Source organism: Urocitellus parryii, chromosome 7 (assembly GCF_045843805.1).
Source record: "Urocitellus parryii isolate mUroPar1 chromosome 7, mUroPar1.hap1, whole genome shotgun sequence".
In the NCBI taxonomy this organism is placed as follows: Eukaryota; Metazoa; Chordata; class Mammalia; order Rodentia; family Sciuridae; genus Urocitellus; species Urocitellus parryii.
In genome coordinates this window covers 158,100,634-158,124,272 of record NC_135537.1, presented here as the reverse complement: position 1 = coordinate 158,124,272, position 23,639 = coordinate 158,100,634, and the positions used below count along the sequence as shown (strand labels likewise).

General features: G+C 56.0%; 1 protein-coding gene across 30 annotated transcripts in view; it reads left to right on the top strand.

Moving 5' to 3' along the window:
* Positions 1 to 23,127, top strand: part of Cacna1g (calcium voltage-gated channel subunit alpha1 G) — a 62,775-nt gene extending 39,648 nt beyond the window's left edge. For 3 of the 30 annotated variants that reach the window (XM_026386919.2, XM_026386910.2, XM_026386905.2), the window contains 17 exons: positions 932 to 1,000; positions 1,148 to 1,332; positions 2,623 to 2,749; positions 4,304 to 4,429; positions 5,223 to 5,312; positions 5,945 to 6,137; positions 8,226 to 8,279; positions 13,042 to 13,193; positions 13,927 to 14,036; positions 14,756 to 14,889; positions 15,151 to 15,221; positions 15,354 to 15,432; positions 15,528 to 15,649; positions 16,005 to 16,358; positions 20,506 to 20,683; positions 20,996 to 21,165; positions 22,396 to 23,127. In XM_026386919.2, the coding sequence (XP_026242704.2) occupies positions 932 to 1,000; positions 1,148 to 1,332; positions 2,623 to 2,749; positions 4,304 to 4,429; positions 5,223 to 5,312; positions 5,945 to 6,137; positions 8,226 to 8,279; positions 13,042 to 13,193; positions 13,927 to 14,036; positions 14,756 to 14,889; positions 15,151 to 15,221; positions 15,354 to 15,432; positions 15,528 to 15,649; positions 16,005 to 16,358; positions 20,506 to 20,683; positions 20,996 to 21,165; positions 22,396 to 23,127 (2,946 nt within the window). Of the gene's footprint in view, positions 1 to 931; positions 1,001 to 1,147; positions 1,333 to 2,622; positions 2,750 to 4,303; positions 4,430 to 5,222; positions 5,313 to 5,944; positions 6,159 to 8,225; positions 8,280 to 13,041; positions 13,194 to 13,926; positions 14,037 to 14,755; positions 14,890 to 15,150; positions 15,222 to 15,353; positions 15,433 to 15,527; positions 15,650 to 16,004; positions 16,359 to 17,044; positions 17,189 to 18,950; positions 19,086 to 20,505; positions 20,684 to 20,995; positions 21,166 to 22,395 lie in introns of all 30 variants that reach the window. The other 27 variants (XM_026386897.2, XM_026386896.2, XM_026386921.2 and 24 more) reach the window with 20 other exon arrangements.
* Positions 23,128 to 23,639: the final 512 nt, after the last annotated feature.

Sequence of the window (23,639 nt, the reverse complement as noted above, 5' to 3'; positions counted from 1 at the left end):
TCATTGTTTGGGTTTCAGGGCTGCTGGGGCTTCTGTTTTCCATGAGGGTGGCCCCTGTCAGGCCAGGACGGGGTCGCAGGGAGCCTGAGGAGTGGAGGAGCCAGCCTAGGGCCCTGGACTAGGTAGACGAGGGAGTACCAGGCCTGGGAAACCCCTCCTGGGCTGGTCACACGCCCTCCTTGGCCGCCTCTTGCAGGGAGCTCCCTGTCACAGTCTCCCCACCTTCCTGCTCAGCTCCTCCCTCTCCCGCTGGGTCACTGCCTGCTCTTCTCCTTTCCTTCTTTCTCTCTTTTGCACTCTCTCATGCTCCCACTGCCCGCTGCCTCTTGAGCTCTCTGAACCCCATTCTTGGCCACCAGGAATGGCCTTCGACACCATGGCAGACAAGGGCAACAACAGGGCACTGGCGGGGGGGGGGGGCACGTGCCCAGCATAAATATGGTTCCTGGGGATTCACAGTCTGTACCCAGGTGCCCAACTTGCCTGCTGCTCTGTTTCTAGGGCACACAGCAGGAAAGCAAGTGAGAAGGATAGGATGGCAGGCAGGGGTCAGAGATCAAGTTGACTCCTGTCCCAGTTTAAAGGAAGGCATGGGAGAATAGGGCCTGGGATTTGGGGCTTGGTTAAGAGAACTGTGGCACAGACTCCCCTCTGGGCTGTGTGGCTGGGGGAGGGTCTGTTCAATGGCAGGGGCGAGACTGCTACAGAGCTACAAGTAGGGTCAGGACCTGGCACTGGCTGTGTGTGAGAGAGAAAGAGAGAAAAGGAGGGAGAGAGAGAGACAGACAGAAGTGTGTAGGAGATGTGTTGTTGGGGAGGGTGGGGTCATCTTTCTGCATCAAATGTTTGAAGCACTTTTTGGCTTCTGTGTAGAGAGCAGACCTGGTCCATGGAAGGGAGTTCATGGTGCCCCTCCCCCTCTCTCTTGCAGGAACGCATCTTCCTGACCCTCTCCAATTACATCTTCACTGCGGTCTTTCTGGCTGAAATGACAGTGAAGGTGACGGGGATGGGCGTTGGTTTGGGTCCTCTGGTTCCTTGGAGACAGTGGAACTAGCTGAGGGTGGAAGGATTGGCCACAGTAGCGGGCAGGATTGGGGACTGCAGGGAGGGTGGCTGGTGACAGCGATGCGGTGGCGGTCCCCAGGTGGTGGCACTGGGCTGGTGCTTCGGGGAGCAGGCGTATCTGCGAAGCAGCTGGAATGTGCTCGATGGGCTGCTGGTGCTCATCTCCGTCATCGACATCCTGGTGTCCATGGTCTCTGACAGCGGCACCAAGATCCTGGGCATGCTGAGGGTGCTGCGACTGCTGCGGACCCTGCGCCCGCTCAGGTGACCCCCCTCCCCCCCGAAGATTCCACACTCCCCTCTCTAGCAATGCATTCTCCTCAGGGACACTTCTAACTACCAGCACCCCCGCCCCCCGCAGTGGGACCAAAGACCTCATAAGCCCTGCCTCCTGTGACCCCACCCCAGACAACAAATTATGGCCTTGGTGACAGGCACAGTAGCACATGTCTGTAATCCCAGCAATTTGAGAGGCTGAGGCAAGAGGATCACAAGTTCAAGGCCAGCCTCAGCAACTTAGCATGACCTTGTCTCAAAATTTTTTAATTTTAAAAAGGGCCGGGGGATGTAGTTCAGTGGCAGAGCCCTTGTGTTCAATCCCTGGTACCAAAAAAAAAAAAATTAAATAAATAAGAAAAAATATATATACACACATTTCATATATATATGAAATGTGTGTGTGTGTGTGTGTGTGTGTGTGTGTGTGTGTGTGTGTGTGTATATATATCCTTGGTAATTTCCCTCCAAGACACACCCATTCTTTTCTTTATTCTCCTCTCCAATGTGACATATTCCTCAGGGCCACTTTCTGTGACAAGATGAGTCATGACTACACCCTTGTAAGGGGCACATTAGGAGGACCCATAGGCAGGTCCCCTGTGGCCTCCAGCTGAAGCTCTCCCTTAAGTGGTGCCCTCAGGGGTGATGCTCTACCCCTTCCCCTGAGGTGGCCCCTTCCTCTTGCTGGCTTCCTCCACCTTCTGTGACTCTCAGAGGTCCCACGCCCCCCTCCCCCAGGTAACACTTCTCCTGGCAGCCAGTCTACCCTCCCCAAGCCCTCCCTGGTCCCGCAGTCACCGCTCTTCAACTTGGAGCCTTCCCCTGTGGGATGGTACTGACTTAATGGTGATGCTTTCCTGTGACAACCCACCTCCCCCTCTCTTTCCCTTCCTACCTGCCTCTCTGAGCTGGCGTCCTGGTCCCCCCACCACACACTGCCTCCCTGGGGAGTGGAACTCCTCCCTCGAGTCGAGTCCTCCCCACTCCCAGCCTGATCAGGGAATATACACTGGACATCCTGGGAATGGAGGTGGAAATGTGGGCCCAGGGGTGTTTGGAGAGATGGCGGGTAGGAGTCCTCAGGGCAGGGGCCCCATGAAGAGAAGACTCTACTTTGCACCGTGAGCTCGGGAGCAGAGCTCTTCCCTCCACCAGAGCCCAGGACAGGACCGTGAGCCAAGGTTGGGAGCGGGGAACAGCCCTAACTGTAAGGGTAAGGGATAAGGGAGTGTCCAGCCTGGGAGCCCCTCTCACCACAGCCCCTCCTCTCCCCAGGGTAATCAGCCGAGCCCAGGGCCTGAAGCTGGTGGTGGAAACGCTGATGTCCTCTCTGAAGCCCATCGGCAACATCGTGGTCATCTGTTGTGCCTTCTTCATCATTTTTGGCATCCTGGGGGTGCAGGTATGCGGGCTTTGTCTGCAAGAGCCTGAGGAGTGCCCTTGTCTTGGCCCCAGGGTTCTGGGTTTCAAGTTGCTTCCACCATTATTCCAAAAAGGAATAAACAGGAACCCTTACCTCCAGGCCCTAGGCCTTGGGCCCCTCGGTTCCTGGGCATTTTGCAGAAAACTGAGAACCCAGAAGAGGGCCCCAAAGGGGGCCCAGCCTCATAGAGACTTCAACCCCCTAGTAGCTGCAGGCTGCTGTCCCTGGCTCCCGGCGCACTTCAGCTTGCAGACGCTGGCTGGCCCAGGTCTACTCCGGGATCTCCTCCCTTCCTTCCCCACTTGAGCAGGGCGGGCTGCGTGCCAGGCCTGGAGATCCAGGGCCCAGACAGCTGGGCCAGGTTAGCAGCGTGCTGGCAGGCGGGCGGGTGCAGACCCCAGACAAGGCAGGAAGTGGGGCTGCTGGGGAAACCTGGCTCCTGGCCCAGGGAGAAACTTGGCTTCAGAGGAAACAGAGCCAGAGCCGCCTGCAGGATCCATCAGACACCTCTGGGGAGCAGGGAGCCCCTCCGCCCTGTCTTTGTCTTCCAGTGTTCCCCATTCCAGCTGCAGGGTAGACAGCTGGCTGTTGGGGCAGCATGGGAGCTCCTGGGTGTCTAACACCCCTCCCCCACTCCCTTCTTTCTTTAGCTTCCTAGGATGTCCACTGTGCCCTGGGGAAGGGTTGTTCCCTGGTTTCCTAGAAATTCTCCAGCCCCAGGGACCAGGCTGTCTTTGCCAAAACTGAGCCTCTTTGCCTGACCCCCAACCCCCACACAGCCCGGTGGCCTCCCCCTCCCCACTTCCCAGTCTCCTTGGCTTAGGAAAGTCAACCAATGTTGAGGCCGTTCCTGGGACATTTCAGTGGATCTTTCCCAAGCAGGTGGTTCAGGCTCCTGATCCTTCCTTCCCTCAAATCCCTTTCCCTGGAAGCAGTCATGGTGTGGTCTGCACTGGAAAGAGAGTGAGCTTTCAAGACAGACCAGGGTTCAAGCCCCTTTTCTGCCATCCTCTGGTTATATGAGTGCATTAATGTCCCTGAGCCTCAGTTTTTCTCATCTGTAAAGTGGAGCTGATAATTCCTACTCCCCCCCACCATTGTGACCATGAGAATAAAACACCTAGCTCTGTGGTCCTCAAACCTGAGTGTGCGTCAGAATTACCTAGGCAGCTGGGGGAAAGATTGCTGCCCCCGCCCCAGCAGTGTGGTTGATTCAGTCGGTCTGGGGGGCCCAAGGGGGAGCATTTCTAGCATGTTCTCAGGGGACACCTTGATTTAGCCTTGGTAGAAGAGGAATGGCTGCCCCCCCCCCCCGCAACTTCTATCCTATCTTCCCTCTCTAGGAACAAAAAGGGGTGACTGCGGGGAAGTTCCCATCAAGGACACTGACTTGACTAACCCCAGAGTGGAGCATCCCCAGGGTGTTCTCAGAGCCTCTAGGCCCCAGGGCTGGGGTGGGGATGGGGCAGGGGGTCCTGGCTTCTTGAGTCACAGTCACTTCTTTCTGTCCCTGGCATGTGCGTGTGTATGTAGCTCTTCAAAGGGAAGTTCTTCGTGTGCCAGGGGGAGGACACCAGGAACATCACCAACAAATCTGACTGTGCCGAGGCCAGTTACCGGTGGGTCCGGCACAAGTACAACTTTGACAACTTGGGCCAGGTGAGCCCCAGGATCAGAGGTGGGAGGTGGGGGAGGAGTGGCAGGGTTGCAAGTCCACATTGATGAGACATATTGACTTGATTGAAGGTGAGCAGCCCTGGGGAGCTTGGCCCTGGCTGTCTAACCACCAGCAGGTCATAAAGCTCAGTCCATCCCAAACACCCCAGTGAGTTAGCCCACAAAGCCTTATCCCCCCCCAAGAACACAGAAATGGAAGCTCAGAGACGGTAAGGGTCTTGCCCAGGGTCACAGTGCTGCATGGCAGAGCAGAAAGCACATGTGGAGGTGGGGACAGGTCAGTGATCTTCTGAGGCCTCAGTTTCATCATCTGGTGAGTGGAGTCATAATCATATCTCCATGGGGCCAATAGTCTAGGTGAGGTGCACATTTGCTCACGTGGTTAGGCCACATATAGTTAAGATGATTCCTTTTCACTCCACGTTTGCAGAAAAAGAAATGTAGACAATGAAGTAGCTCACTCAGTTTTTCTGGTTTGTTTCCCAGGCCCCTACTGTTTTTGGATTCCCAGGGTCCCAGGGTCCCAGAAATCCCTCACCCTACCTGGCTGGGCTCAGAGGCTGTGTTCATCTCTCATGGCTTTGAACCATCCATGGAGCCCTGGGACTGAGAGCACACCTAAGTCCTGGAGTGTGACCCCAGATGAACCTCTCAAGGGCTGGGATACCCCACGCTGCTGCCAGGAGGCGCTTTGGGGGCAGATGGGATGATTCAGCCACACATTCTAGATTTCAAAGGCCTATCTCTTTCTCCTCTTCATCCCCTCCTCCCCCAGGCCCTGATGTCCCTGTTTGTGCTGGCATCTAAGGATGGTTGGGTAGACATCATGTACGACGGGCTGGATGCTGTGGGTGTGGACCAGCAGGTAAGGCTGAGGTGGACAAGAGCCATCTTTGGGCTTAGGTCATTTAGACTGAGCTTTACAACAGCACAGAGATGTAGGCACTATATAGGGAGAGGAATATGCCATCAAAGAGGTGTCACATGGCCAGGCACAGTAATCCCACTGTAATCTTAGTGGCTGAGGAGGCTGAAGCAGGAGGATCACAAGCTTGAGGTCAGCCTTGCAAGACCCTGTCTCAAAAAAAGCTGGGAGAGGGCTGTGGATATATGTCATTGGTAGAGTGCCCCTGGTTCAATCCCCAGTACCTAAAAAACACAAAGGTTTTACATCATACAGAAGGGCTGTAACTGGTGTAACATGTAGGCCAGATCTGGGCATGGAGCAGGTTTTAAGAGCCTGCGAACACATTTAAAATTTTTGGAATTAGTGGAAAACACTTAGAAATTGGTGAATTTGACATGAAAATCCAGATTGGACCTACCCAGGGAAAAGCCCAAAGGTCTAGGAACACTGAGATTGTATTCTCTCAGGACAGGAGCCAATTGGAGCAAAGAAGCAGCTTATGGATGGGGAATATATGGTCTCTTTTGCTACAGTTCCCACTGTTCACTGTTGAGCTAATGTCTCCACCTGTCTTTCCGGCTCCTCGCCAGCCTATCATGAACCACAACCCCTGGATGCTGCTGTACTTCATCTCGTTCCTGCTCATCGTGGCCTTCTTTGTTCTGAACATGTTTGTGGGCGTGGTGGTGGAGAACTTCCACAAGTGTCGGCAGCACCAGGAGGAGGAGGAGGCGCGGCGGCGGGAGGAGAAGCGTCTTAGGAGACTGGAGAAAAAGAGAAGGAGTAAGGAGAAGCAGATGGCCGGTCGGTAGTCTTTCCACATCTCTCTGGGTCGTGCTTGACCTTGGCCTTGCGACTGCCGGGAGCTGGGGGCTGGGGTCCGGGGCAGGGAGATATTCCCACCCCGCTCCTCACCTCCTTGCCCCAGTAGCATGTCTGCCTTTAGAATCCGCATGAAGCAGTCGAGGTCAGCCCCATGGGGAAGGGGAGCTGCCTCTCCCCTGGGGGAGGCTCCCTAGGTATCCGAGCCTCATTCTTCCCAGAGGATGCCAGGTGGGAGTTGACGCATGGCTTCTCAGCTCGACTCTCAGAGGCACCCCAGAGAACGGGAACCTGATGCTGCGTTGCCCTGTGCCAGTATTCAGCAACCCAGGGAATGGCCCAGATGCCAGCCCAGTCCATCCAGGGCTGCCCAGCAAGCACTGTGACCCAATGCCTGCCCACTGTCTATAGCAGCTGAGCAAGGGACTGGCAGAAACTGCAAAGGGACAACAGCTGAGGAACACAGACCCACCCACCCTCCTTATTTCCCACAAAACCCGATTGTTGGTTGTTTGTTTTCTTCCAAACTAAAAACAAAAACAAAACTGAAACTCACCCTGAGCCGGCGCGGTAGTGCACACCTGTAATACCAGAGACTTGGGAGGCCAAGGCAGGAGGATCACAAGTTCAAAGCCAGCCTCAGAAACTTAGTTAGACCCTAAGCAACTCAGCAAGACCCTGTCTCTAAATAAAATATAAAAGAAGGGCTGAGGATGTGGCTCAGTGGTTAAGCGCCCCTGGGTTCAATCCCCAGTACCAAAAAACAAAGAAAATTAGCACCCTGGCTCAGAAAAGGCCTGAGGTCGCATGAAATCTAAATTCATCTGTGGCCCTAACCCTTCAGTCCTTCACCTGTGCCCCCAGCATCACTCTAATGGAGTGGGTGAGGCCCCATGCCATCCCTCCTAGTGCTCTAATGCCGTGGGCAGGCTGAGACTAAGCAAAAAGACACACAGAGTCCAGAAAGAACGCGAGAGAAGCAGCTGGCATGAGCCACTTGGTTGCTGGTGTTTCCAGGTGCGTGTGCACCTGGCTCCACGTCTTCAGGGCTCCTGCCTGTCTGGTGCTTCATAATCTCAGTGCCTCTCTCCCTCACGGCCCACGTCTCTCCACGTGTCTTTCTGTGTGGGTTTCTAAGACTTTGTCTGTCTCTGTGTGTCTCTCCCTGTTTGGTCTGTGGGTTTCCCCTCCTCTCCACTTTCTCACAAACCGTCTTCCTTCCGCTGATGAGATGCGTGCAATGCTGAGTTTTCCCTTGGGTGTGTGGAAATGTGAGTACCACCAAATGAGTTAGGAGCTGAGGTGTTCCTGCTGCCTCTCTGCCCTTGGCTTCCTCTCCTGCTGCCTGCCACCCTGGAAGGAGCAGAAAGAGTGTAGGAATCACCAATGAGGGTGGTGGGGTGGACAGAGACAGTGCTCTCCGCGGGAAGGGATTGCCCTAGGAGGACTTGGAAGGGACACTGGCCTCTGGGTAGCCAAGGACAGTGTAGTTCTCCATGCCTCATATCTATCCAGCAGCTGGCAAGGCTCTGCCTAGCTCCTGGGTAGGGGTTTGGTCTCGGCTTCCCCGTGCCGTCTGAAGCTGAGCAGGTGTACTGTCCCCAGCACCACGCTCCCACCCCAGCACCATTTGCCCACACCCTTACAGTGGGCTGTCTCAGCAGGGCATTGGCAGATGGAATTCTTTCAGCAGGAGGCACTTGTGGCCCCTGCCTGGCCAGCTGGCTCCCGTTCTGGGGTCTGTAATATTCAGGTGCAGCTGAGTCCATGGTGCGGTAAGAGTGGACATCTGTTCCGATGGCAGGCTGCCTGTGCCTCCCAGAGCCTCCCCACCCCTGTGACCCTGTGAGCTGGCTGAATCGCTTGTCTTCCTCAAGTACCCTGTGCCCCAAGTTTGGGGCTGGATATTCAGACCCAGCTGCCCATGCTCAGCGCACCCCATTCATAGGCAGAGTGAGGGTCGGAGCTGAGGGGGAGCAAGCTGCTGAGGGGCCCTGCCCAGCACACCTGGTCCAGTCAATGACCAATGTCCGTGTTTCGTTCTTTTAGATCTAATGCTGGACGATGTAATTGCTTCCGGCAGCTCAGCCAGCGCTGCGTCAGGTACTGCGTCTGGGGTGTGGGTTCATGAGTGTGGGAACATGCTCTTTGCGTCCTCTCCATAGCTCATTGATTCATCCTCTGGGGTGACAGGCTGAGGGTCCCTGGGGCCACTAAGAGGGCAGGGGCTGAAGTGCCAGGTCTACATCATCCTGATCATCCCGTAGTCATCCCATACGGCTGTGTTGAGCTGGGTGGGAGATGAAGAGGGCCAGGTGCACCGCTAGCTCCTCTAGCTCCTGGAGGACCCCCTCCCCTGCAAAGGTTCCTAGGCTGAGCTCCCCAGCCTGCCACTGTCCTCCTCGATCTGCCCCCTCCCTGCTCTGCAGATCTCTTCCATCTCCTTTTGTCTGAAGGGGAGACTTTGATCCAAGGGAGCAGGATGAGAGGACCAGAGAGGGGAAGGATTTGTTTTAAAAATGTAATGATGAATAATTGAAGAGACTCATTAATAGTCAAGTGATCGCAGTGGCCACGTCATGGCTACAAACAGTAAAACCTGGGAATTGAAGGCCTGGGTTAGCCACAAGCTTCTCCACAAAAGGCTAAAGGTTTGGGAGTGAGTCAAGTCCTTATCCATAAGAACTGTGTCTCTGGGAAAGATTCTGGGTACCACCTGTCCTCCCCTAGTCCCTCAGTCTCCTGGTCCTCCTCTTGAAAGTCCCCAGATGGAGGTTGAGGGTTTGGAGGATCAGAGTGTCTGTGACAGGACTGTGGGGCCTTGTCAAACCCCCTAATGTTTTTATCTGGTATTCCCATGACTACCCCCTTATCATCCTCTTATGCTCCAACAGACCCACATTTAGAGCACTCCAATAAGGACTTTGTTTCACCATTTTTACTAATCAAAGGCACATCTAATTGCTAATCAGAGCTTCTGAGCTGCAGAAGGTTACACATTGAAAGATGGCAAAAAAAAAAAAAAAAAGAAGACTATTTTGCCTTTAAATTAGTCTGTGGGGTCTTAACATAGGCAAGTATGTGATTTCTTTAAAGTCTTTAGAAATATTGAAAAGATGGGAAAGATGGCTGCCTTCTGAGGCTGCTGAGGGCTTGGACTTCAGTCTGGGAACCATTGATTATACAGTTATCCACTCTAACCCACTGCGTGACTCAGGCAGCTGATGGTCTGGGAGTGCTGAACTGCCTGATCTGTGGTCAGGGGGTACCTCTGAGCCTCTGTTTCGTAGGTCATCCCCAAGGCCCTTAACAGACCACAGCTCCTGCTCCGTGATGCTGAGCTATCGTGGTTCAGCACTGGGAGACCATAGCTCTGGAGGCTTAGAAGTCTCCTGTTGGTCTGTGTCTGAATTGCTGGGGTCCCTGAGCTCTTCATCGGGCGGCTTTGCATAGCCCTAAGTGTTAAGTGATGCGGGGAAGGTAGGAAGAAGTGATCTTCAGCTTTCCCCCTATGTCTCTACCTGGACTATCAACTCAAGTATTCACACATTTGTGCTCACCCCAAAACACTATCCTAGCACAGGGAGGGCCCACAGAGGCTTCTCCAAGGGGGTTGTCCCATGAATCAATACAGGCAGACTCACAGCCCCAAGATATGATTCGCCTACTCCCTGGTAAACACTCTGGTTATTCTCACCCTGTACCCCGTTCTGGAGACCTTCTGCCCTGCTCTTATTGGCATATGCATTACTTTCCCTGACGGTGAGAACCCAGAGATACTAAATGGGGAGAACCATATAGTCATAAGCCTCTTCCTGGTTCGGTGGTATCTCTACCACAGTTTTTCAAACTTCAGTGTGCGAAAGAATCGCCTGGAATGAGGACATATTCCTGGGCTGCACCCCAGCAGTCTTCCTAGAGTGTTCTGGGGTCTGCATTTCTAATCAGCTCCCAGGTACTGATGTATTGGATTACCCACTTGGGTGATTGCAACAAAGTTGGAGTCCTGGGAATCAAACAAGTGCACGGTCGCCTCCCTGCTAGAATCACCCCCACCTGACCCTGGAGGGGCCACCAGACCAGGCACTCTTCTTCCTTTGGCCTTTGGTGAGAGCCCACCCCAGGCTACTCCCTGCCTCACTTTACCTCTCTCTTAAGTGTTCCTCTGCATGGGAAAGGCAGAAGAAAGAATCTGATTACCAGGGGAATGGACCTGACCAGATCCTTGGGTCTGGAGGGAGGGAAGAGCCTGGGGCTGCTGGGTGATCAGGCTAGCCCCAGTGACCACTCGGCCTCCAGCACCAGCACTAGCACTGTGCTCCTTGTCTCCTTACCTGCAGCATCTACCTCCACTCACCTGCTCCTTCCACCAGGCTGGGAACCATAGCCGCTGAGGCTTGGCCTCTGCCGTGGGGGCCTGTGTCCCTGCAGCCACCCCTGCATTCCGCCTATTTCCTGCCACTGTCCTTTGCAGACCCTCTGCCCTGGCTGTGCCTTGGGCTCCCATTGACCCCCTACTAATTCACTGTACCGATTGCTGTCACTCACAGCCTTGCAGCCCCTCCTCCACCCTCCTCTGTCCCTGCCTCTGACTGGAACCCTTCTCCCCATGGTCGGACTCTGGTATTTTCTCTGCCTGAAGCAGCTCCTACTGGTGGGAGGCCGGGAGATGAGGCCATGACTCTGGCTGGAAGTTTGGGTGCTGCTGGCTCGTGCCTCAGTATGCTGAGCGACTCACGTTCTGCTGGGCTCCTTCTTTCCCTCTGTGCAGTAAAAGGGCTGCCTGGGGAGGACCAGTCAGAGTGGCCTGGTGCTCTTTGGAACTCTCTAGTGGGGAGTTTCTGGCCACCTCAGCACCTGCTGGTCTGGGGAAGAGCTAAGATGGAGGGGCATTCATATATACCTCGGGGGCCTGGAACCTGTCACCATAAGCAAATAGCCATACCCCACTCTGGGCCTTTTGGAGGGTCCCTGGCTGAATCCAAGCCCATCCACCACTCAGACTCCTAGAGCAAGGCCGGAAGGTGGAGTTGGTGGCAGGCCTGGGGCTGCCTATGCAGTCAGGCTGGGGCAACAGGGGGAGGGGGGCTCTCCCTTCCAGCCTCCCCTCCACATTGTCTTAGCTAATAATGGGGCTAATAAGGAGTCACTTTTTCTAACCTAATTGTATTCAAACATTTTAGTTAATTCTCCATTCATATTTTAGCATAATGGGATCGGGTGCTCTCGGCATTTATGGAGATTAATGCAGAGAAAAAGTTCCGGCTGCTAAGGCAACGCGGGGCGACTAGCGCCCTCTGGTTCTCATGGTACTGAAGGAAGGAAGGAAGGAAGAGGCCCCGCTGGCCCGACCACCCTCCACAATCGGGTGTGGATGACCTGTGGCCTCACGGTGTCTCTTGCCCCAGGCCTCTCCACCCCTACACTCCTGGGGGTCAGGAAGGCCACCTGAGCAAACAAAGCCATACTGGCTGGTCCTTCTCTGAAAACAGAAAGATGGCCTTAGGTACCCCTAAGGCACATGGACCCTTATTGGGGTCTCTCTGCCCCTGGTTATCCACACCTCAAGTCCGATGCGGAGAGGGGCCGGGTGGGCCTGGAGCTGTGCATCCCAAGAGGCTGGACATGCCACTCCTGGGCACTCTTCTTCCTTTGGCCTTTGGTGGGAGCCCACCCCAGGCCACTCCCTGCCTCAGTTTACCTCTCTGTTAAGTGTTCCTCTGCATGGGAAAGGACAATTATATCTGAGCTGGCCTGGGCTCAAAGCTTCCTGCTGCCCCTGAGCCAGCCCGCCTCTGGCACAGGCCTCAGAGGCTGCAGCCCTTGCTGGCTGGCTTCTGCCCGAGACCTCCTGAGAGAGGAAGGGCTGTCTGGGACCTGAGGCTGCCCCATGCCTCCCTGTGGGGGGGTCTCTGCCTTCTGTGTAACTTCCCAGGAGACCAATCTGTTGACACTCTCCCGACAACATGTGCCCCACTTGGCTTGGCCCTTCCTCTGCACCTGGAGGAGGGGGCCTCTGCAGTCTCCTGCCCCCAGATTTATTCTGCCTGCTTAGCAGGCTAACCCGGCACTGTGATTTTTATAACTAAGTGGTTTGCTAATTACAAGAGAAACCTTATGCCTGTGACAGATCTCAGACAGTGCTTCCAGCCTAGCCTGCGGTTCTTGCTGCCTCAACACCCAGGGCAGGTTGGGCACTGCCTCATTAGAAACTGGGTGAGTCCGTCAGGGGGCCCCCCAGCTTGAGTCTGGGATGGAGCAGAGCCCTGCAGCCTCCCCTGGGTTCTCCCCCTGTGGGGGTGTGGGAGGCCTCGGCCCTGCTCCCTGGAAGCCCCACGGTAGGTCTGTGCAGCCAGCCAAGAAGATGTCCAATTTCCAATCTCCGGCTGGATCTGCAAATCCCAGCTCTGGGTAATCTCCTCTGCCCCTGTAGGGGCTGAGCTTGGAGAAGGCACCAGAGCCTTGGCCCCTGTTGTTGGAGCTCCCTCTGAGCTCAGTAAGACTGGGTGTCCTTCATCTGACGACCTGACCTCGCTGCAAACACTGAGTCAAGGGCATTCTGAGGGGCCGGTGGATTTTGGAGGCTGCCTTTTGGGAGGGCTCACCTGGTATCTAATGTAGGTGGAGAGCTCTGCATGTTCTGACCTGTCCTGCCCCCAACTGTAGCCAGTAGAACAGATGCTTGGAGGGGGACATGCTGAGAAAGCTGCCCTCCCCAGGGGCAATGAGGGGAGGGCAAGGACGCTGATGACACTGGAATGTTTCAGCTCTGGCATTAGAGGCTGGCAGCTGGGAGGGGCTGCGGGTGGAGGGGTGCAGGGGGCAGGGGCCTGATGCTCGCTCTGCTCTTCTCCCCACCCTGTAGAAGCCCAGTGCAAACCCTACTATTCCGACTACTCCCGCTTCCGGCTTCTTGTCCACCACTTGTGCACCAGCCACTACCTGGACCTCTTCATCACAGGTGTCATCGGGCTGAATGTGGTCACCATGGCCATGGAACATTACCAGCAGCCCCAGGTAAGAGGGAGTGTCCAGCTATGGCCCCTTACCTCCAGCCTTGGCACCCCCAGCTGAGGCCAGCACAGCCTGAGCCAGGCCATCTCTGTGTCAGGTAAGTGCAGGTCACACAATATGGGTTCTTCCCCTTGCAGTAACCTTTGTAGGTGGGCATCATCTTCGTTTTATAGATGAGGACCTAGAGGCTCCAAGGAGTGAGTTGGTGTAACAGCTAAGAAGCGGAGGGCCTGGTTTCTTCTCCAGCCAATTTTTATTGACTGTCTAGTATGTGCTGGACTCTGGTCCTTTGAGGGTGAAAAATGAGGACTGGTGCCTGCCCTCTACAGTTAGATGCTAGTGAAGGTCCAGATCCAAAACTTACCTGTGATCTTGCCACTTCTCCAGTGGTCCTCCATCAGCAGCCCACCAGCCCTCAGCTTCCCCATCTGTACAGCAAGGAGCTTGAATCAGTGTGCACAAGGCCCGTCTGGTCTAGCATTGTGTGTCTTCTGGCATATTGCATGTGGTCTTCTCTTCACCACTCAAGAAGAGAGATTCTTTAGCACAATATTTGAATCATTCTTATGAATGAGGACCCTACTCTTTCCTGGGGTGGTGGTGACCAGTGGTCGGCCATCGTGGCGGAAACAGGGAAGATAGGTTCCCTTAGCCTCACCTTGTCTCCCAGTTACTCTGTCTCCCAGTATCGGCCCTGGGCCTAAGGAGACCGTACATCTTGCTCCTTCCCTACCAGATCCTGGATGAGGCTCTGAAGATCTGCAACTACATCTTCACTGTCATCTTCGTCTTGGAATCTGTTTTCAAACTTGTGGCCTTTGGCTTCCGTCGGTTCTTCCAGGACAGGTAACAGAGAGGAGAGAGGTTTGGGAGAGTTTGGACGTTGTGGGTAGGAAAGTGTCTTCTGGGAAAATACTCAGGTTTAGTGCCTGGATACCCTTCTTAAGTCTTGGGGTCCAGTCCCCACCCTGGGCCTGGTGGTGATGGGGAGCATCCAGGGCCTGGGACATGGGAGGGAATTTGACAAGACAAGGCTTAGAAGTCATTGCAACTAGAAATCAAGGTGTCCTCGCCTGGGGCCTAAGGGTACAGAGTCTGGAGACAGATTGCCTGGACTGGATTCTAATCCTAGTTCCTCCACTTAGTAGCTGGTAATATTGGGTAAGTTACTTAATCTGTCTGTGCCTCAGTTTTCTTATCTTTAAATGGCAAATAATAATAATATCCACACTAGAGTGGTAAGATTCGGAATTCTTGTTTACAAAGTCCTTTAAACAGTGCTTGGCATAGAGTTAATGCCATATAAGTGATAAATTAAAAAAAAAAAAAAAAAAGCAGATGAACGAAAATGAAAAGCGGAGGCCCTGGAGCTAAAGTCTAGCCCTCCCTGTGCCGCCAGCTGACAGTGTGGCCTTAGATAAAGCTGCGCCCCTTCTCCACAGGATGGGAGGCCGGATCAGCTGACCTCTGCCCTCCTTTCCAGCCCTCACTTCCGGTGCCACAACTGCACCTTCCCCCACAATCCCCCTTCCCCCACTCAGGGAGCTGTGTCCTGGGCTTTCCAGGTGGAACCAGCTGGACCTGGCCATTGTGCTGCTGTCCATCATGGGCATCACGCTGGAGGAGATCGAGGTCAATGCCTCATTGCCTATCAACCCCACCATCATCCGGATCATGAGGGTGCTGCGCATTGCCCGAGGTTGGTCCTGGCTGTCTGGCCACACACCTGCCTTCCCAGGGTGACCAGCCCAGAGGGAGAGAGAGCAAGGGTCTGATTTGAGGATGGCTGTGGGTTCCCAGGGGTCTTTCTCTCAGCCTCTGCAAAAGGGGAAGGTCAAAGGCAGGCTGGCTGGGCAAGCTGGCCATCCTGCCAGCCCCTGCCCCAGCCCTGGCCCCGGTTCCACCAGCTGTGTGGCCAGAGACCCAGAGGGACCCCTCATGCCATTCTCCTGTTCCGCAGTGCTGAAGCTACTGAAGATGGCCGTGGGCATGCGGGCACTGCTGGACACGGTGATGCAGGCCCTGCCCCAGGTAGCTGGGAGACAGGATGGGCGGGAAGGGTCCTCTTGGGGAGGAGGAAGTGCCCTCCAAAGGGGCGGGGCCCGAGGGACGCTGACTGGGGGATCCAGCGGCACCTTCTCCATTTCTTTTCCTCTTTTCCAGGTGGGGAATCTGGGACTTCTCTTCATGTTGTTGTTTTTCATCTTTGCAGCTCTGGGTGTGGAGCTCTTTGGAGACCTGGGTGAGTCAGGTTGGGGAGGGTGGAGAAGCCAGGGCTGGAGATCAAGGGGCTCTCGGGCCGACGTGGGCCTCATTTCCCTTTCCCTCCTTCCCTAGAGTGTGACGAGACACACCCCTGTGAGGGCCTGGGCCGGCATGCCACCTTTCGTAACTTTGGCATGGCCTTCCTGACCCTCTTCCGAGTCTCCACAGGTGACAACTGGAATGGAATTATGAAGGTGAGAGCCCACCCGAATCAGAGCCCCTCCCAGGGGCTGGCTGGGCCACCAAGGAGGCAGCTCCAGTTTTTGAGCCAAGATTCCTTAGGAAGATGAATTGGCCATGAATAAAAGCCCTTCTGTCCCCTGCGCCCCCGTTGCCAGAACACTCTGGAACTCCCTCTCCCCAGGACATGCTCTGACTCACACTTCCCCAGGCAGATCTAATGTTCTTCTGTCCCCAGGACACCGTCACTCCCTCCTCCTCCCGTTCCTTCTCCTCCTTCAATGCTCTGTGACAATGATGACCTGGTTTTCTGCGACAGCTCCATCCACTGTCCTCCCTGGCCTCACGCCTCTGTCCTGCCTCCCCCAGGACACCCTCCGGGACTGTGACCAGGAGTCCACCTGCTACAACACGGTCATCTCTCCCATCTACTTTGTGTCCTTCGTGCTCACGGCCCAGTTCGTGCTGGTCAACGTGGTGATCGCTGTGCTGATGAAACACTTGGAGGAGAGCAACAAGGAGGCCAAGGAGGAGGCCGAGCTGGAGGCCGAGCTGGAGCTGGAGATGAAGACCCTCAGCCCGCAGCCCCACTCGCCACTCAGCAGCCCCTTCCTCTGGCCAGGGGTCGAGGGCGCTGACAGCCCTGACAGCCCCAAGCCCGGCGTTCCACACACTGCAGCCCACGCCGGGGCAGCCTCCCACTTTTCCCTCGAGCACCCCACGGTGAGCCAACAGCACCCCTGAGAGAGCAGGCGGGCAGGGGGCAGGAGAGGGGCAGGGAGGGCGGCCAACGGCTCAGCGGGTGGTGGACAGGGGGCCGAGCAGACCCTAGAGCTCCTCCTAGATCCTTCTGCCTCTCCTACCTGGACACAGAGGGGCCAGCAGCCACCTGCCCCTCCCCACAGAGGGCTGCCCTCACTGGCCGCACAAGGCCACCCTCAGCAAAGCCAGTTATGCCAGCCCATCGTCTCCTTTGGCTTGGTGTGGCCTCCCCTTCCTGGCTCTTAGGTTCAAGGCTAAGTTTTCTGTTTCCTTCCTGTTTCTTTCTTACCCTTGCCTGACTGCCAAACCTCTTTCCTACTCCTGCCTTAACCTGCCGGATTCCTTTCCATCTCCATCCCTTCCACTTCTCTTTCCCTGTCCCCTTCCCTTGGGCCCTCATCTGCCATCTCCCTTCTCTCCTTCCTCCCTCACATCTTCTCTGCACCCTCCTCTTCCTTCCTTTTTGTTGCTCTGTGTGTGTGTGTGTGTGTGTGTGTGTACACATGTGTGTGCGTGTGTGTGCCTGTCGGTGGGTCTCACCTCCTCTCTCTCTGTGCCCTCTGCCCTGCCACTGACACGTCCCATCATTGCCCTCTGACCCCGGCTCCCCTGACTCTCCGGCTCCCCTGATGGGCTGGTCCTCCCAGGATAGACAGCTGTTTGACACCATCTCCCTGCTGATCCAGGGCTCCCTGGAAGGGGAGCTGAAGCTGATGGACGAACTGGCAGGCCCAGGGGGCCAGCCCTCTGCCTTCCCTTCCGTCCCCAGTCCGGGCGGCTCCGACCCACAGGTTACTGTGCCCTGTGCTGTGCCCCCTCCCCTGACTGTGCCAAGCTGTGCCATGCTGTGCTATGCTTCTGGGGCGGCTGGGGTGTTGCCTGCCCACTGGATAGCTGGGAAAAGAGCAGCCACGGGGGCCTCAGTGGACTGTCAGTCCTGGTAGGCAGCAATTAGGGGTGCGTCCAGGCTGAGAGCAAGCTCTGGAGCAGCCTTGGAAGGTACGAGGCTGAGGTTATACCCTTCCAAGGGAGAAAGATGGGTGGAGGACAGGTCCGGAGGGGAGCTTTTTAAGTAAGAATCTTGAAGAGAAGAGGCACCTTAGGGGTGGAGGGAACGAGGTGCCAGGCCTAGGTGAGTGCAGGTGACCAGGGAACCCACAGGGGACATATCCTAAGCCAAGGTCTATTTCTTCTCTTGTGTCCAGTACCCACCCCCAGTCCTTCAGTGGCTTTTAAGCTGTGGAGCACATTCGGCCTCATTAGTGATGTCAGTAGCGAGTGATTTCTGTGCTGAGGGAATGGAGGTGGAGGCTGGGACCTTGACATGAAATAGGAGGTGGCTTTCTGCCTGAGCCCAGCCCCTTCCCACTCTGCCACAAGCGCTTCTCCCCTAGGTCCATCTCATCCTGGTCTTCTGCTTTCTGGGCCCCTCCCACCCTCCTCTCCTCCCCTTGGCCAAAGGTCCCACCATCCCCCACCCCACATCAGGGGCTCCAGACCTGGAGCAGGTCAAGAAGGCAAGTGTCAAGTGAAGGTAGAGCATAGTCTCCACAGTTCTGCAAGGTGGAAGGGTCAGCAGGCAGGCTCCTAGGAAGCCTCAAGCCTGATCTAGAGAAATGATCATCACATGGTAAGCGCCGGTGCCTCTTATTGAGCTTCCATCTCAGACCTGGCAGTGACCTAGAATAATTAGTGCAAAAGTAAGTCCCTTCCCCAGGCCTCCGACCCTGAAGAAGGCTCATAGGAGAGGTAGTGAGAGGGAAGGGGCTTTAATGGGAAGGTGAGCAGGGCAGTCGGCCCATCCTCCCCACCCCTCCCTCAGCATCCTGTAGCCCCTGGGGTTCCCTGCAGATCCCCGCTGAGCCAGCCAGATGGTGTGGCAGCCCACCAAGGGTGTCCACTTCGGGCTGGCCTGGAGAGCACCTCCCAGGACCCAAGTTGGTGAAGGCGGGCAGGCTGCAGGCAGGAGGAGGAGGGCCCTTCGAGGGAAGCAGCCAAGTCCTGCCAGGCTTTTGGATGCAAAGAGAATAGGCAGAAAACAGCCGTCAGATTGGCAGCATTGTCCCCAGTGCCCCCCACGCCACTCTGTCTGTGCAGAGAGGAGACAGGCTTTGCTGGCCTTTCTTCCTATTTTTTTTTTCTTTCTTTCTTTCTTTCTTTCTTTCTTTTTTTCTTTTCTTTTCTTTTTTTTTTTTTTTTTTTTTTGGTATCATCTTTATAAGAGTCGAAGCCCTTGCTCCTCCCTGCTCCCTCTCTGGGTGGTGGCAGCGTGGGAGGGGGCTGCTCAGGTGCCTGGGGTGTCTTTGGAACGTGTTTCTGTGTCTCTTGGCTTTGTCGGTATTTGCTCCAGCTCTTTGGTGCCTGTGCAGCCTCTCTGATCCGAGCAGGGGACTGAAGTGGGTGAGGGGAGGCGCTGTCCATTTATTTGGGAAAGGGGTGGGAAGTGAGAAGGGTTGGCTCCCGCTGCTTTGTGGAATAGGGAAGTGGGGGCTCAGAGTGTGCAGAGCTTGTGCCGTCTGGTTTCTCATGCCTGATCATCTCTCTCCTGTCTAGATCCCTCTAGCTGAGATGGAGGCTCTGTCTCTGACGTCAGAGATTGTGTCTGAACCGTCCTGCTCTCTAGCTCTGACGGATGACTCTTTGCCTGATGACACTCACATACTCTTACTTATTGCCCCGGAGAGCAATGTACATGCACACACCCCTCGCGCTCCCCCGGCTGGGGCTGGGCTGGCTGCAGGGCTCCAGATCCTCTGCTCACTGTGCCACCAGGCCCCACCCAGACCAGTCGACCTGCAGGCGCTCGGTGCCCCAGCCTTTGCTGGCATGAGGCCTTTTAGATCCCTCGATGGGGCAAGGAAATTAGATAAGATGAAATTGAGGCCTTGCCCAGAGGGGCATGGGGCAGCAGTTGTGAAAGGGTTACTTCAGGAACATCACAGCCCAAAAACAGAAGTGGCCTCAGAGCCAGCCTCTGTATTTGGAGCCCCTGTGCAGGCCAGCCCTCCCCTCCCTGCACCCGCTTCCACCTCCCCCAACATGAGACAGTCACCACTGCAAAGTGGGTGAGAGCCACATCTCTGCTGCTACCACCATGCCCTTCTTCACCTGGGGGCTGTTCCTGTCTCCTTTGTCACTGTCCCTGTGTGTCCCTGTGTCCTCGCCAAACCCCAGAGGGGGGGTTCTTTGTGTTTTGATAATTTCTCCACCCTTCCCCTGCTCTCTCTTCCCCTCCGACTAGAGCAGCCCCCTCCTCCCAGCCTCTCCCTCCCGGTTTTCAGAGCAGCTCCTGAACCACAGGCTGGGGGGTCCTCAGAGGTCTAGGGTGACTGGCTGAAGTGGGGCCTGGGGCCCAGAGCCATCTTCAGCCTACTGGGGCTGTGTGGTTGACTGACTAGGCCCACATGAAAACAAGAACAGAGAACTGGAGATCCAGGGGCAAGGGAGTCACGAGGGATGGAGAGACTTCCAAAGGCAAACCTTGGGCACCTCCTGCTGAGGCCCAAGCATGTTTGAAATACATGCTCAAAACCTACTCCTACCCCAGTCTGTCCACTGAGGGAGGGACTGAGTCCACACTTTCCAGGCCTTGCCACCCACCTCACCCTCCAGAGTCTGTGTAGTTAAAGTGGGGCAGGATATCAGGCTATGACGTGTCCCTAGTATTCATCTGTCATTTAACCCATCTGAACCCAGCTCAGACCCATCCTCTGTGGACCCCAGGGCTCCCTCTGAGCCTCTAGGTGGGGTCTTTAGAAGGCCCTCTGGGATCACCTGCAGGACTGGGGGCTAGGGGCTGCTCTTCCTTCTCAGATACCTCCTTACTCCTCCGCCATCCCCACCAGGAGGCTGGCAGGCTATGCCATGTGCACATTTTGGGAACTTTCCCCACCCTTTCCTCCCTGTATGTGGAGGGCTCATCATGTGTCTGCCCCCTCCCTCCTGCCCCCACCCCCTACCCTGCACTCATGCCCATCACCACCTTATCCTGGGAGGGGAGTGGGGAGTGGGCCTGGTGGGGCGGGGGACTGGTTTCTGTGGTCGAGGTCTGCCTCAGGTGCCAAACCAAGTACCCTCTCTTTCACTCCTCTCCCTGCTCCTATTCCAGATGGAGCCCCAACCTGAGGAGGTACCTGTCACACTGGGATCCAACTTGCTAACTGTGCGGAAGTCTGGGGTCAGCCGGACACACTCTCTGCCCAATGACAGCTACATGTGCCGGGACGGGAGCACTGCCGAGGGGTCCCCAGGACACAGGGGCTGGGGGCTTCCCAAAGCCCAATCAGGTACCAGGGCTGGGAAGGATGGCTGGGCTCACACAGGGAGACCCCAACCTTGCCCAAGCCCATTCCTGACCTGGAGGACCATCAAGGCAGCAAGAGGTCTCTCCTACCTGGGCCCCCAAGCCTGAAGGGGTCACCTAGGGAGGCCCCAGGGGAGGCCCCAGCCTGAGGGCAATGGCTTTCAACCCAGGATGGTGAGGGTCTTGGTGGGGAGACCCTGATGGGGGAACCCTGATGGGGAAGGAAAGGTAGAAGGGAGGTCACCTCTCTCCTCTTGTCTCCTCCTCACCTCTCCCCTGCTCCCTCCCCACACAGGCTCCATCTTATCTGTCCACTCCCAGCCAGCGGACACCACCTACATCCTGCAGCTTCCTAAAGATGCGCCCCATCTGCTCCAGCCTCACAGCGCCCCCACCTGGGGCACCATCCCTAAACTACCCCCTCCGGCTCGCTCCCCTCTGGCTCAGAGGCCACTCAGGCGCCAGGTGAGCAGGTGTGGAGGGTTGGGCCTGGGTCTGGGGACTGGACTCTATGCTGGGAATCCTAGGCTATTGGTGACAACCAGGGTTGACACTTTCATTCTTCCAGCAAACATTTATTATTTGCCAATGATGTGCCAGACTCAGTCCTAGGGGACAGGGATGCAGTACTGGGCAAAGCAGAAGTAGCCTGTACACTCCTGGAGTTTGCACTTTCTCTTGTGAGTGAGTTTGCACTTTCTCTTTCTCACTGAGGAGGCCTGGAGACCAGGGCAGGCCGTGGCTTCCCAGGGCCACACACATCCAGTGGAGATAGAACCCAAATCTCAGGACTCGCTTCTCCACGCGAGCTGCCTCCCTGTGCTTCACACTTCAGGCTGAGCTAAAGGGCATGAGGCAGGTTTCAGGTGTCTTCACTTTTCACCAAGTCTGGGACATATTTGGGCACCTCCCTGAACCCACGCTGTAGGGGCACAGGGCAGAGAGCAATGGAGCCAGGTGAGGCTTGTATGCCCTGCCTGTGACCATGGCTATGTCCCATGCCCCATGTATGTCCTTCTACATGAGTGTGGACACATAGGAATCTGCTCAGTGCCATGCATTTGAGGAGCAGGCACAGTCCCTGTCCATTCTGCACGTGCTCACTCTGGGCTCACCGTCTAATTGTGGAGATACATGCCATCGGATTATTGCAACAAGAGATCACAGCTGTGGGACTCATGTGGGGTGCAGTGGGGAGCAAAGAAAAGGAAGGGGGATTAGTTTTACTTGGAATGGAGACTGACAGGACTATATCACAGAGAACCCAAGTGATATAAAGGTGAGGTGTGCTTGCCAATCAGGAGGGGATTCAAGGCCAAAGGGGTAGCCTGTGCAAAGGGTGGGAGGCGAGGAAGAGCCAGCTGGGGAGCACAGCTGGCCCAAGTGCTCTCTTGCTTCCCAGGGGCCTGGGGCTGCGGAGAACTATTTCTACAGGCTTGGTAGTGGGGGTGGTGGGGGTGCCAGGGAATAGAGGAGGGAAGATAGATTTGGGGGTTGAAGGAGGGGCATGGTGAACGGTAGAGGTCAGGCTGCGCATGGCCCCCATATCCCAATAAAAGTAGGTACTCATACCTCTGCTTAGGGGGGTCCTACACCTGCATGGGTCAGGGGATATTCAGCTTGACAGGAGGGACAAGGGACAGTCCATGTTGGGGAGAAAACCCCTGGGTTGAGCCCTCCACCCACCCCATACAGGCAGCAATAAGAACTGATTCCTTGGACGTGCAGGGCCTGGGCAGCCAGGAAGACCTGCTGTCGGAGGTGAGTGGGCCCTCCCCACCTCTGGCCCGGTCCTCCTCCTTTTGGGGCCAGTCCAGCATCCAGGTGCAGCAGCATTTCCGCAGCCAGAGCAAGGTCTCGAAGCACATGCCCCCGCCAGCCCTTTGCCCAGGCCCAGAACCCAACTGGAGCAAGGGCCCTCCAGAGACCAGAAGCAGCTTAGAGCTGGACACAGAGCTGAGCTGGATTTCAGGAGACCTGCTGCCCGTTGGCAGCCAGGAGCCCCTATCCACACGGGACCTAAAGAAGTGCTACAGTGTGGAGTCCCAGAGTGGCCGGCGACGGCCTGCATCCTGGCTGGATGAACAGAGGAGACACTCCATCGCGGTCAGCTGCCTGGACAGCGGCTCCCAACCCCATCTGGGCCCAAGCCCCTCCACCCTCGGGGGCCAGCCTCTTGGGGGCCCTGGGAGCCGGCCCAAGAAAAAACTCAGCCCACCCAGTATCTCCATAGACCCCCCGGAGATCCAGGGCCCTCGGCCCCCACCTAGCCCCGGGGTCTGCCTACGGAGGCGGGCTCCATCCAGCGACTCCAAGGATCCCTCGGCCTCTGGCCCCCCTGACAGCATGGCTGCCTCACCCTCCCCAAAGAAAGATGTGCTGAGTCTCTCCGGTTTGTCCTCTGACCCGGCAGACCTGGATCCCTGAGTCACACCTGCTCTCTCACTCACCTTTCTCCATTGGGTGCAAATCCTAGCTCCTCCTCCTGGGCCATATTCCTGAGAAAGTCCCATAGAGACACCAAGGAGGTGCTCCTGCCTGCCTCCATGGCTCTGGGTACCTGTAAGCAGGACTTCCAGAGTCCAAAGCCGCAGCCCTGGCGACTCGGCTCCAGGCAGAGAGAGAGAGAGAGAGAGAGAGAGAGAGAGAGAGAGAGAGAGGCCCAGCACGGCGAGGTTCCGGACACCAGGAGCTGTTGGGAGAAAGCAATACGTTTGTGCAGAATCTCTATGTATATTCTATTTTATTAAATTAATTGAATCTAGTATATGCGGGATGTACGACATTTTGTGACTGAAGAGACTTGTTTCCTTCTACTTTTATGTGTCTCAGAATATTTTTGAGGCGAAGGCGTCTGTCTCTTGGCTATTTTAACCTAAAATAACCAGTCTAGTTATATTTCCTCTTCTTGCAAAGCACAAGCTGGGACCGAGAGTGCA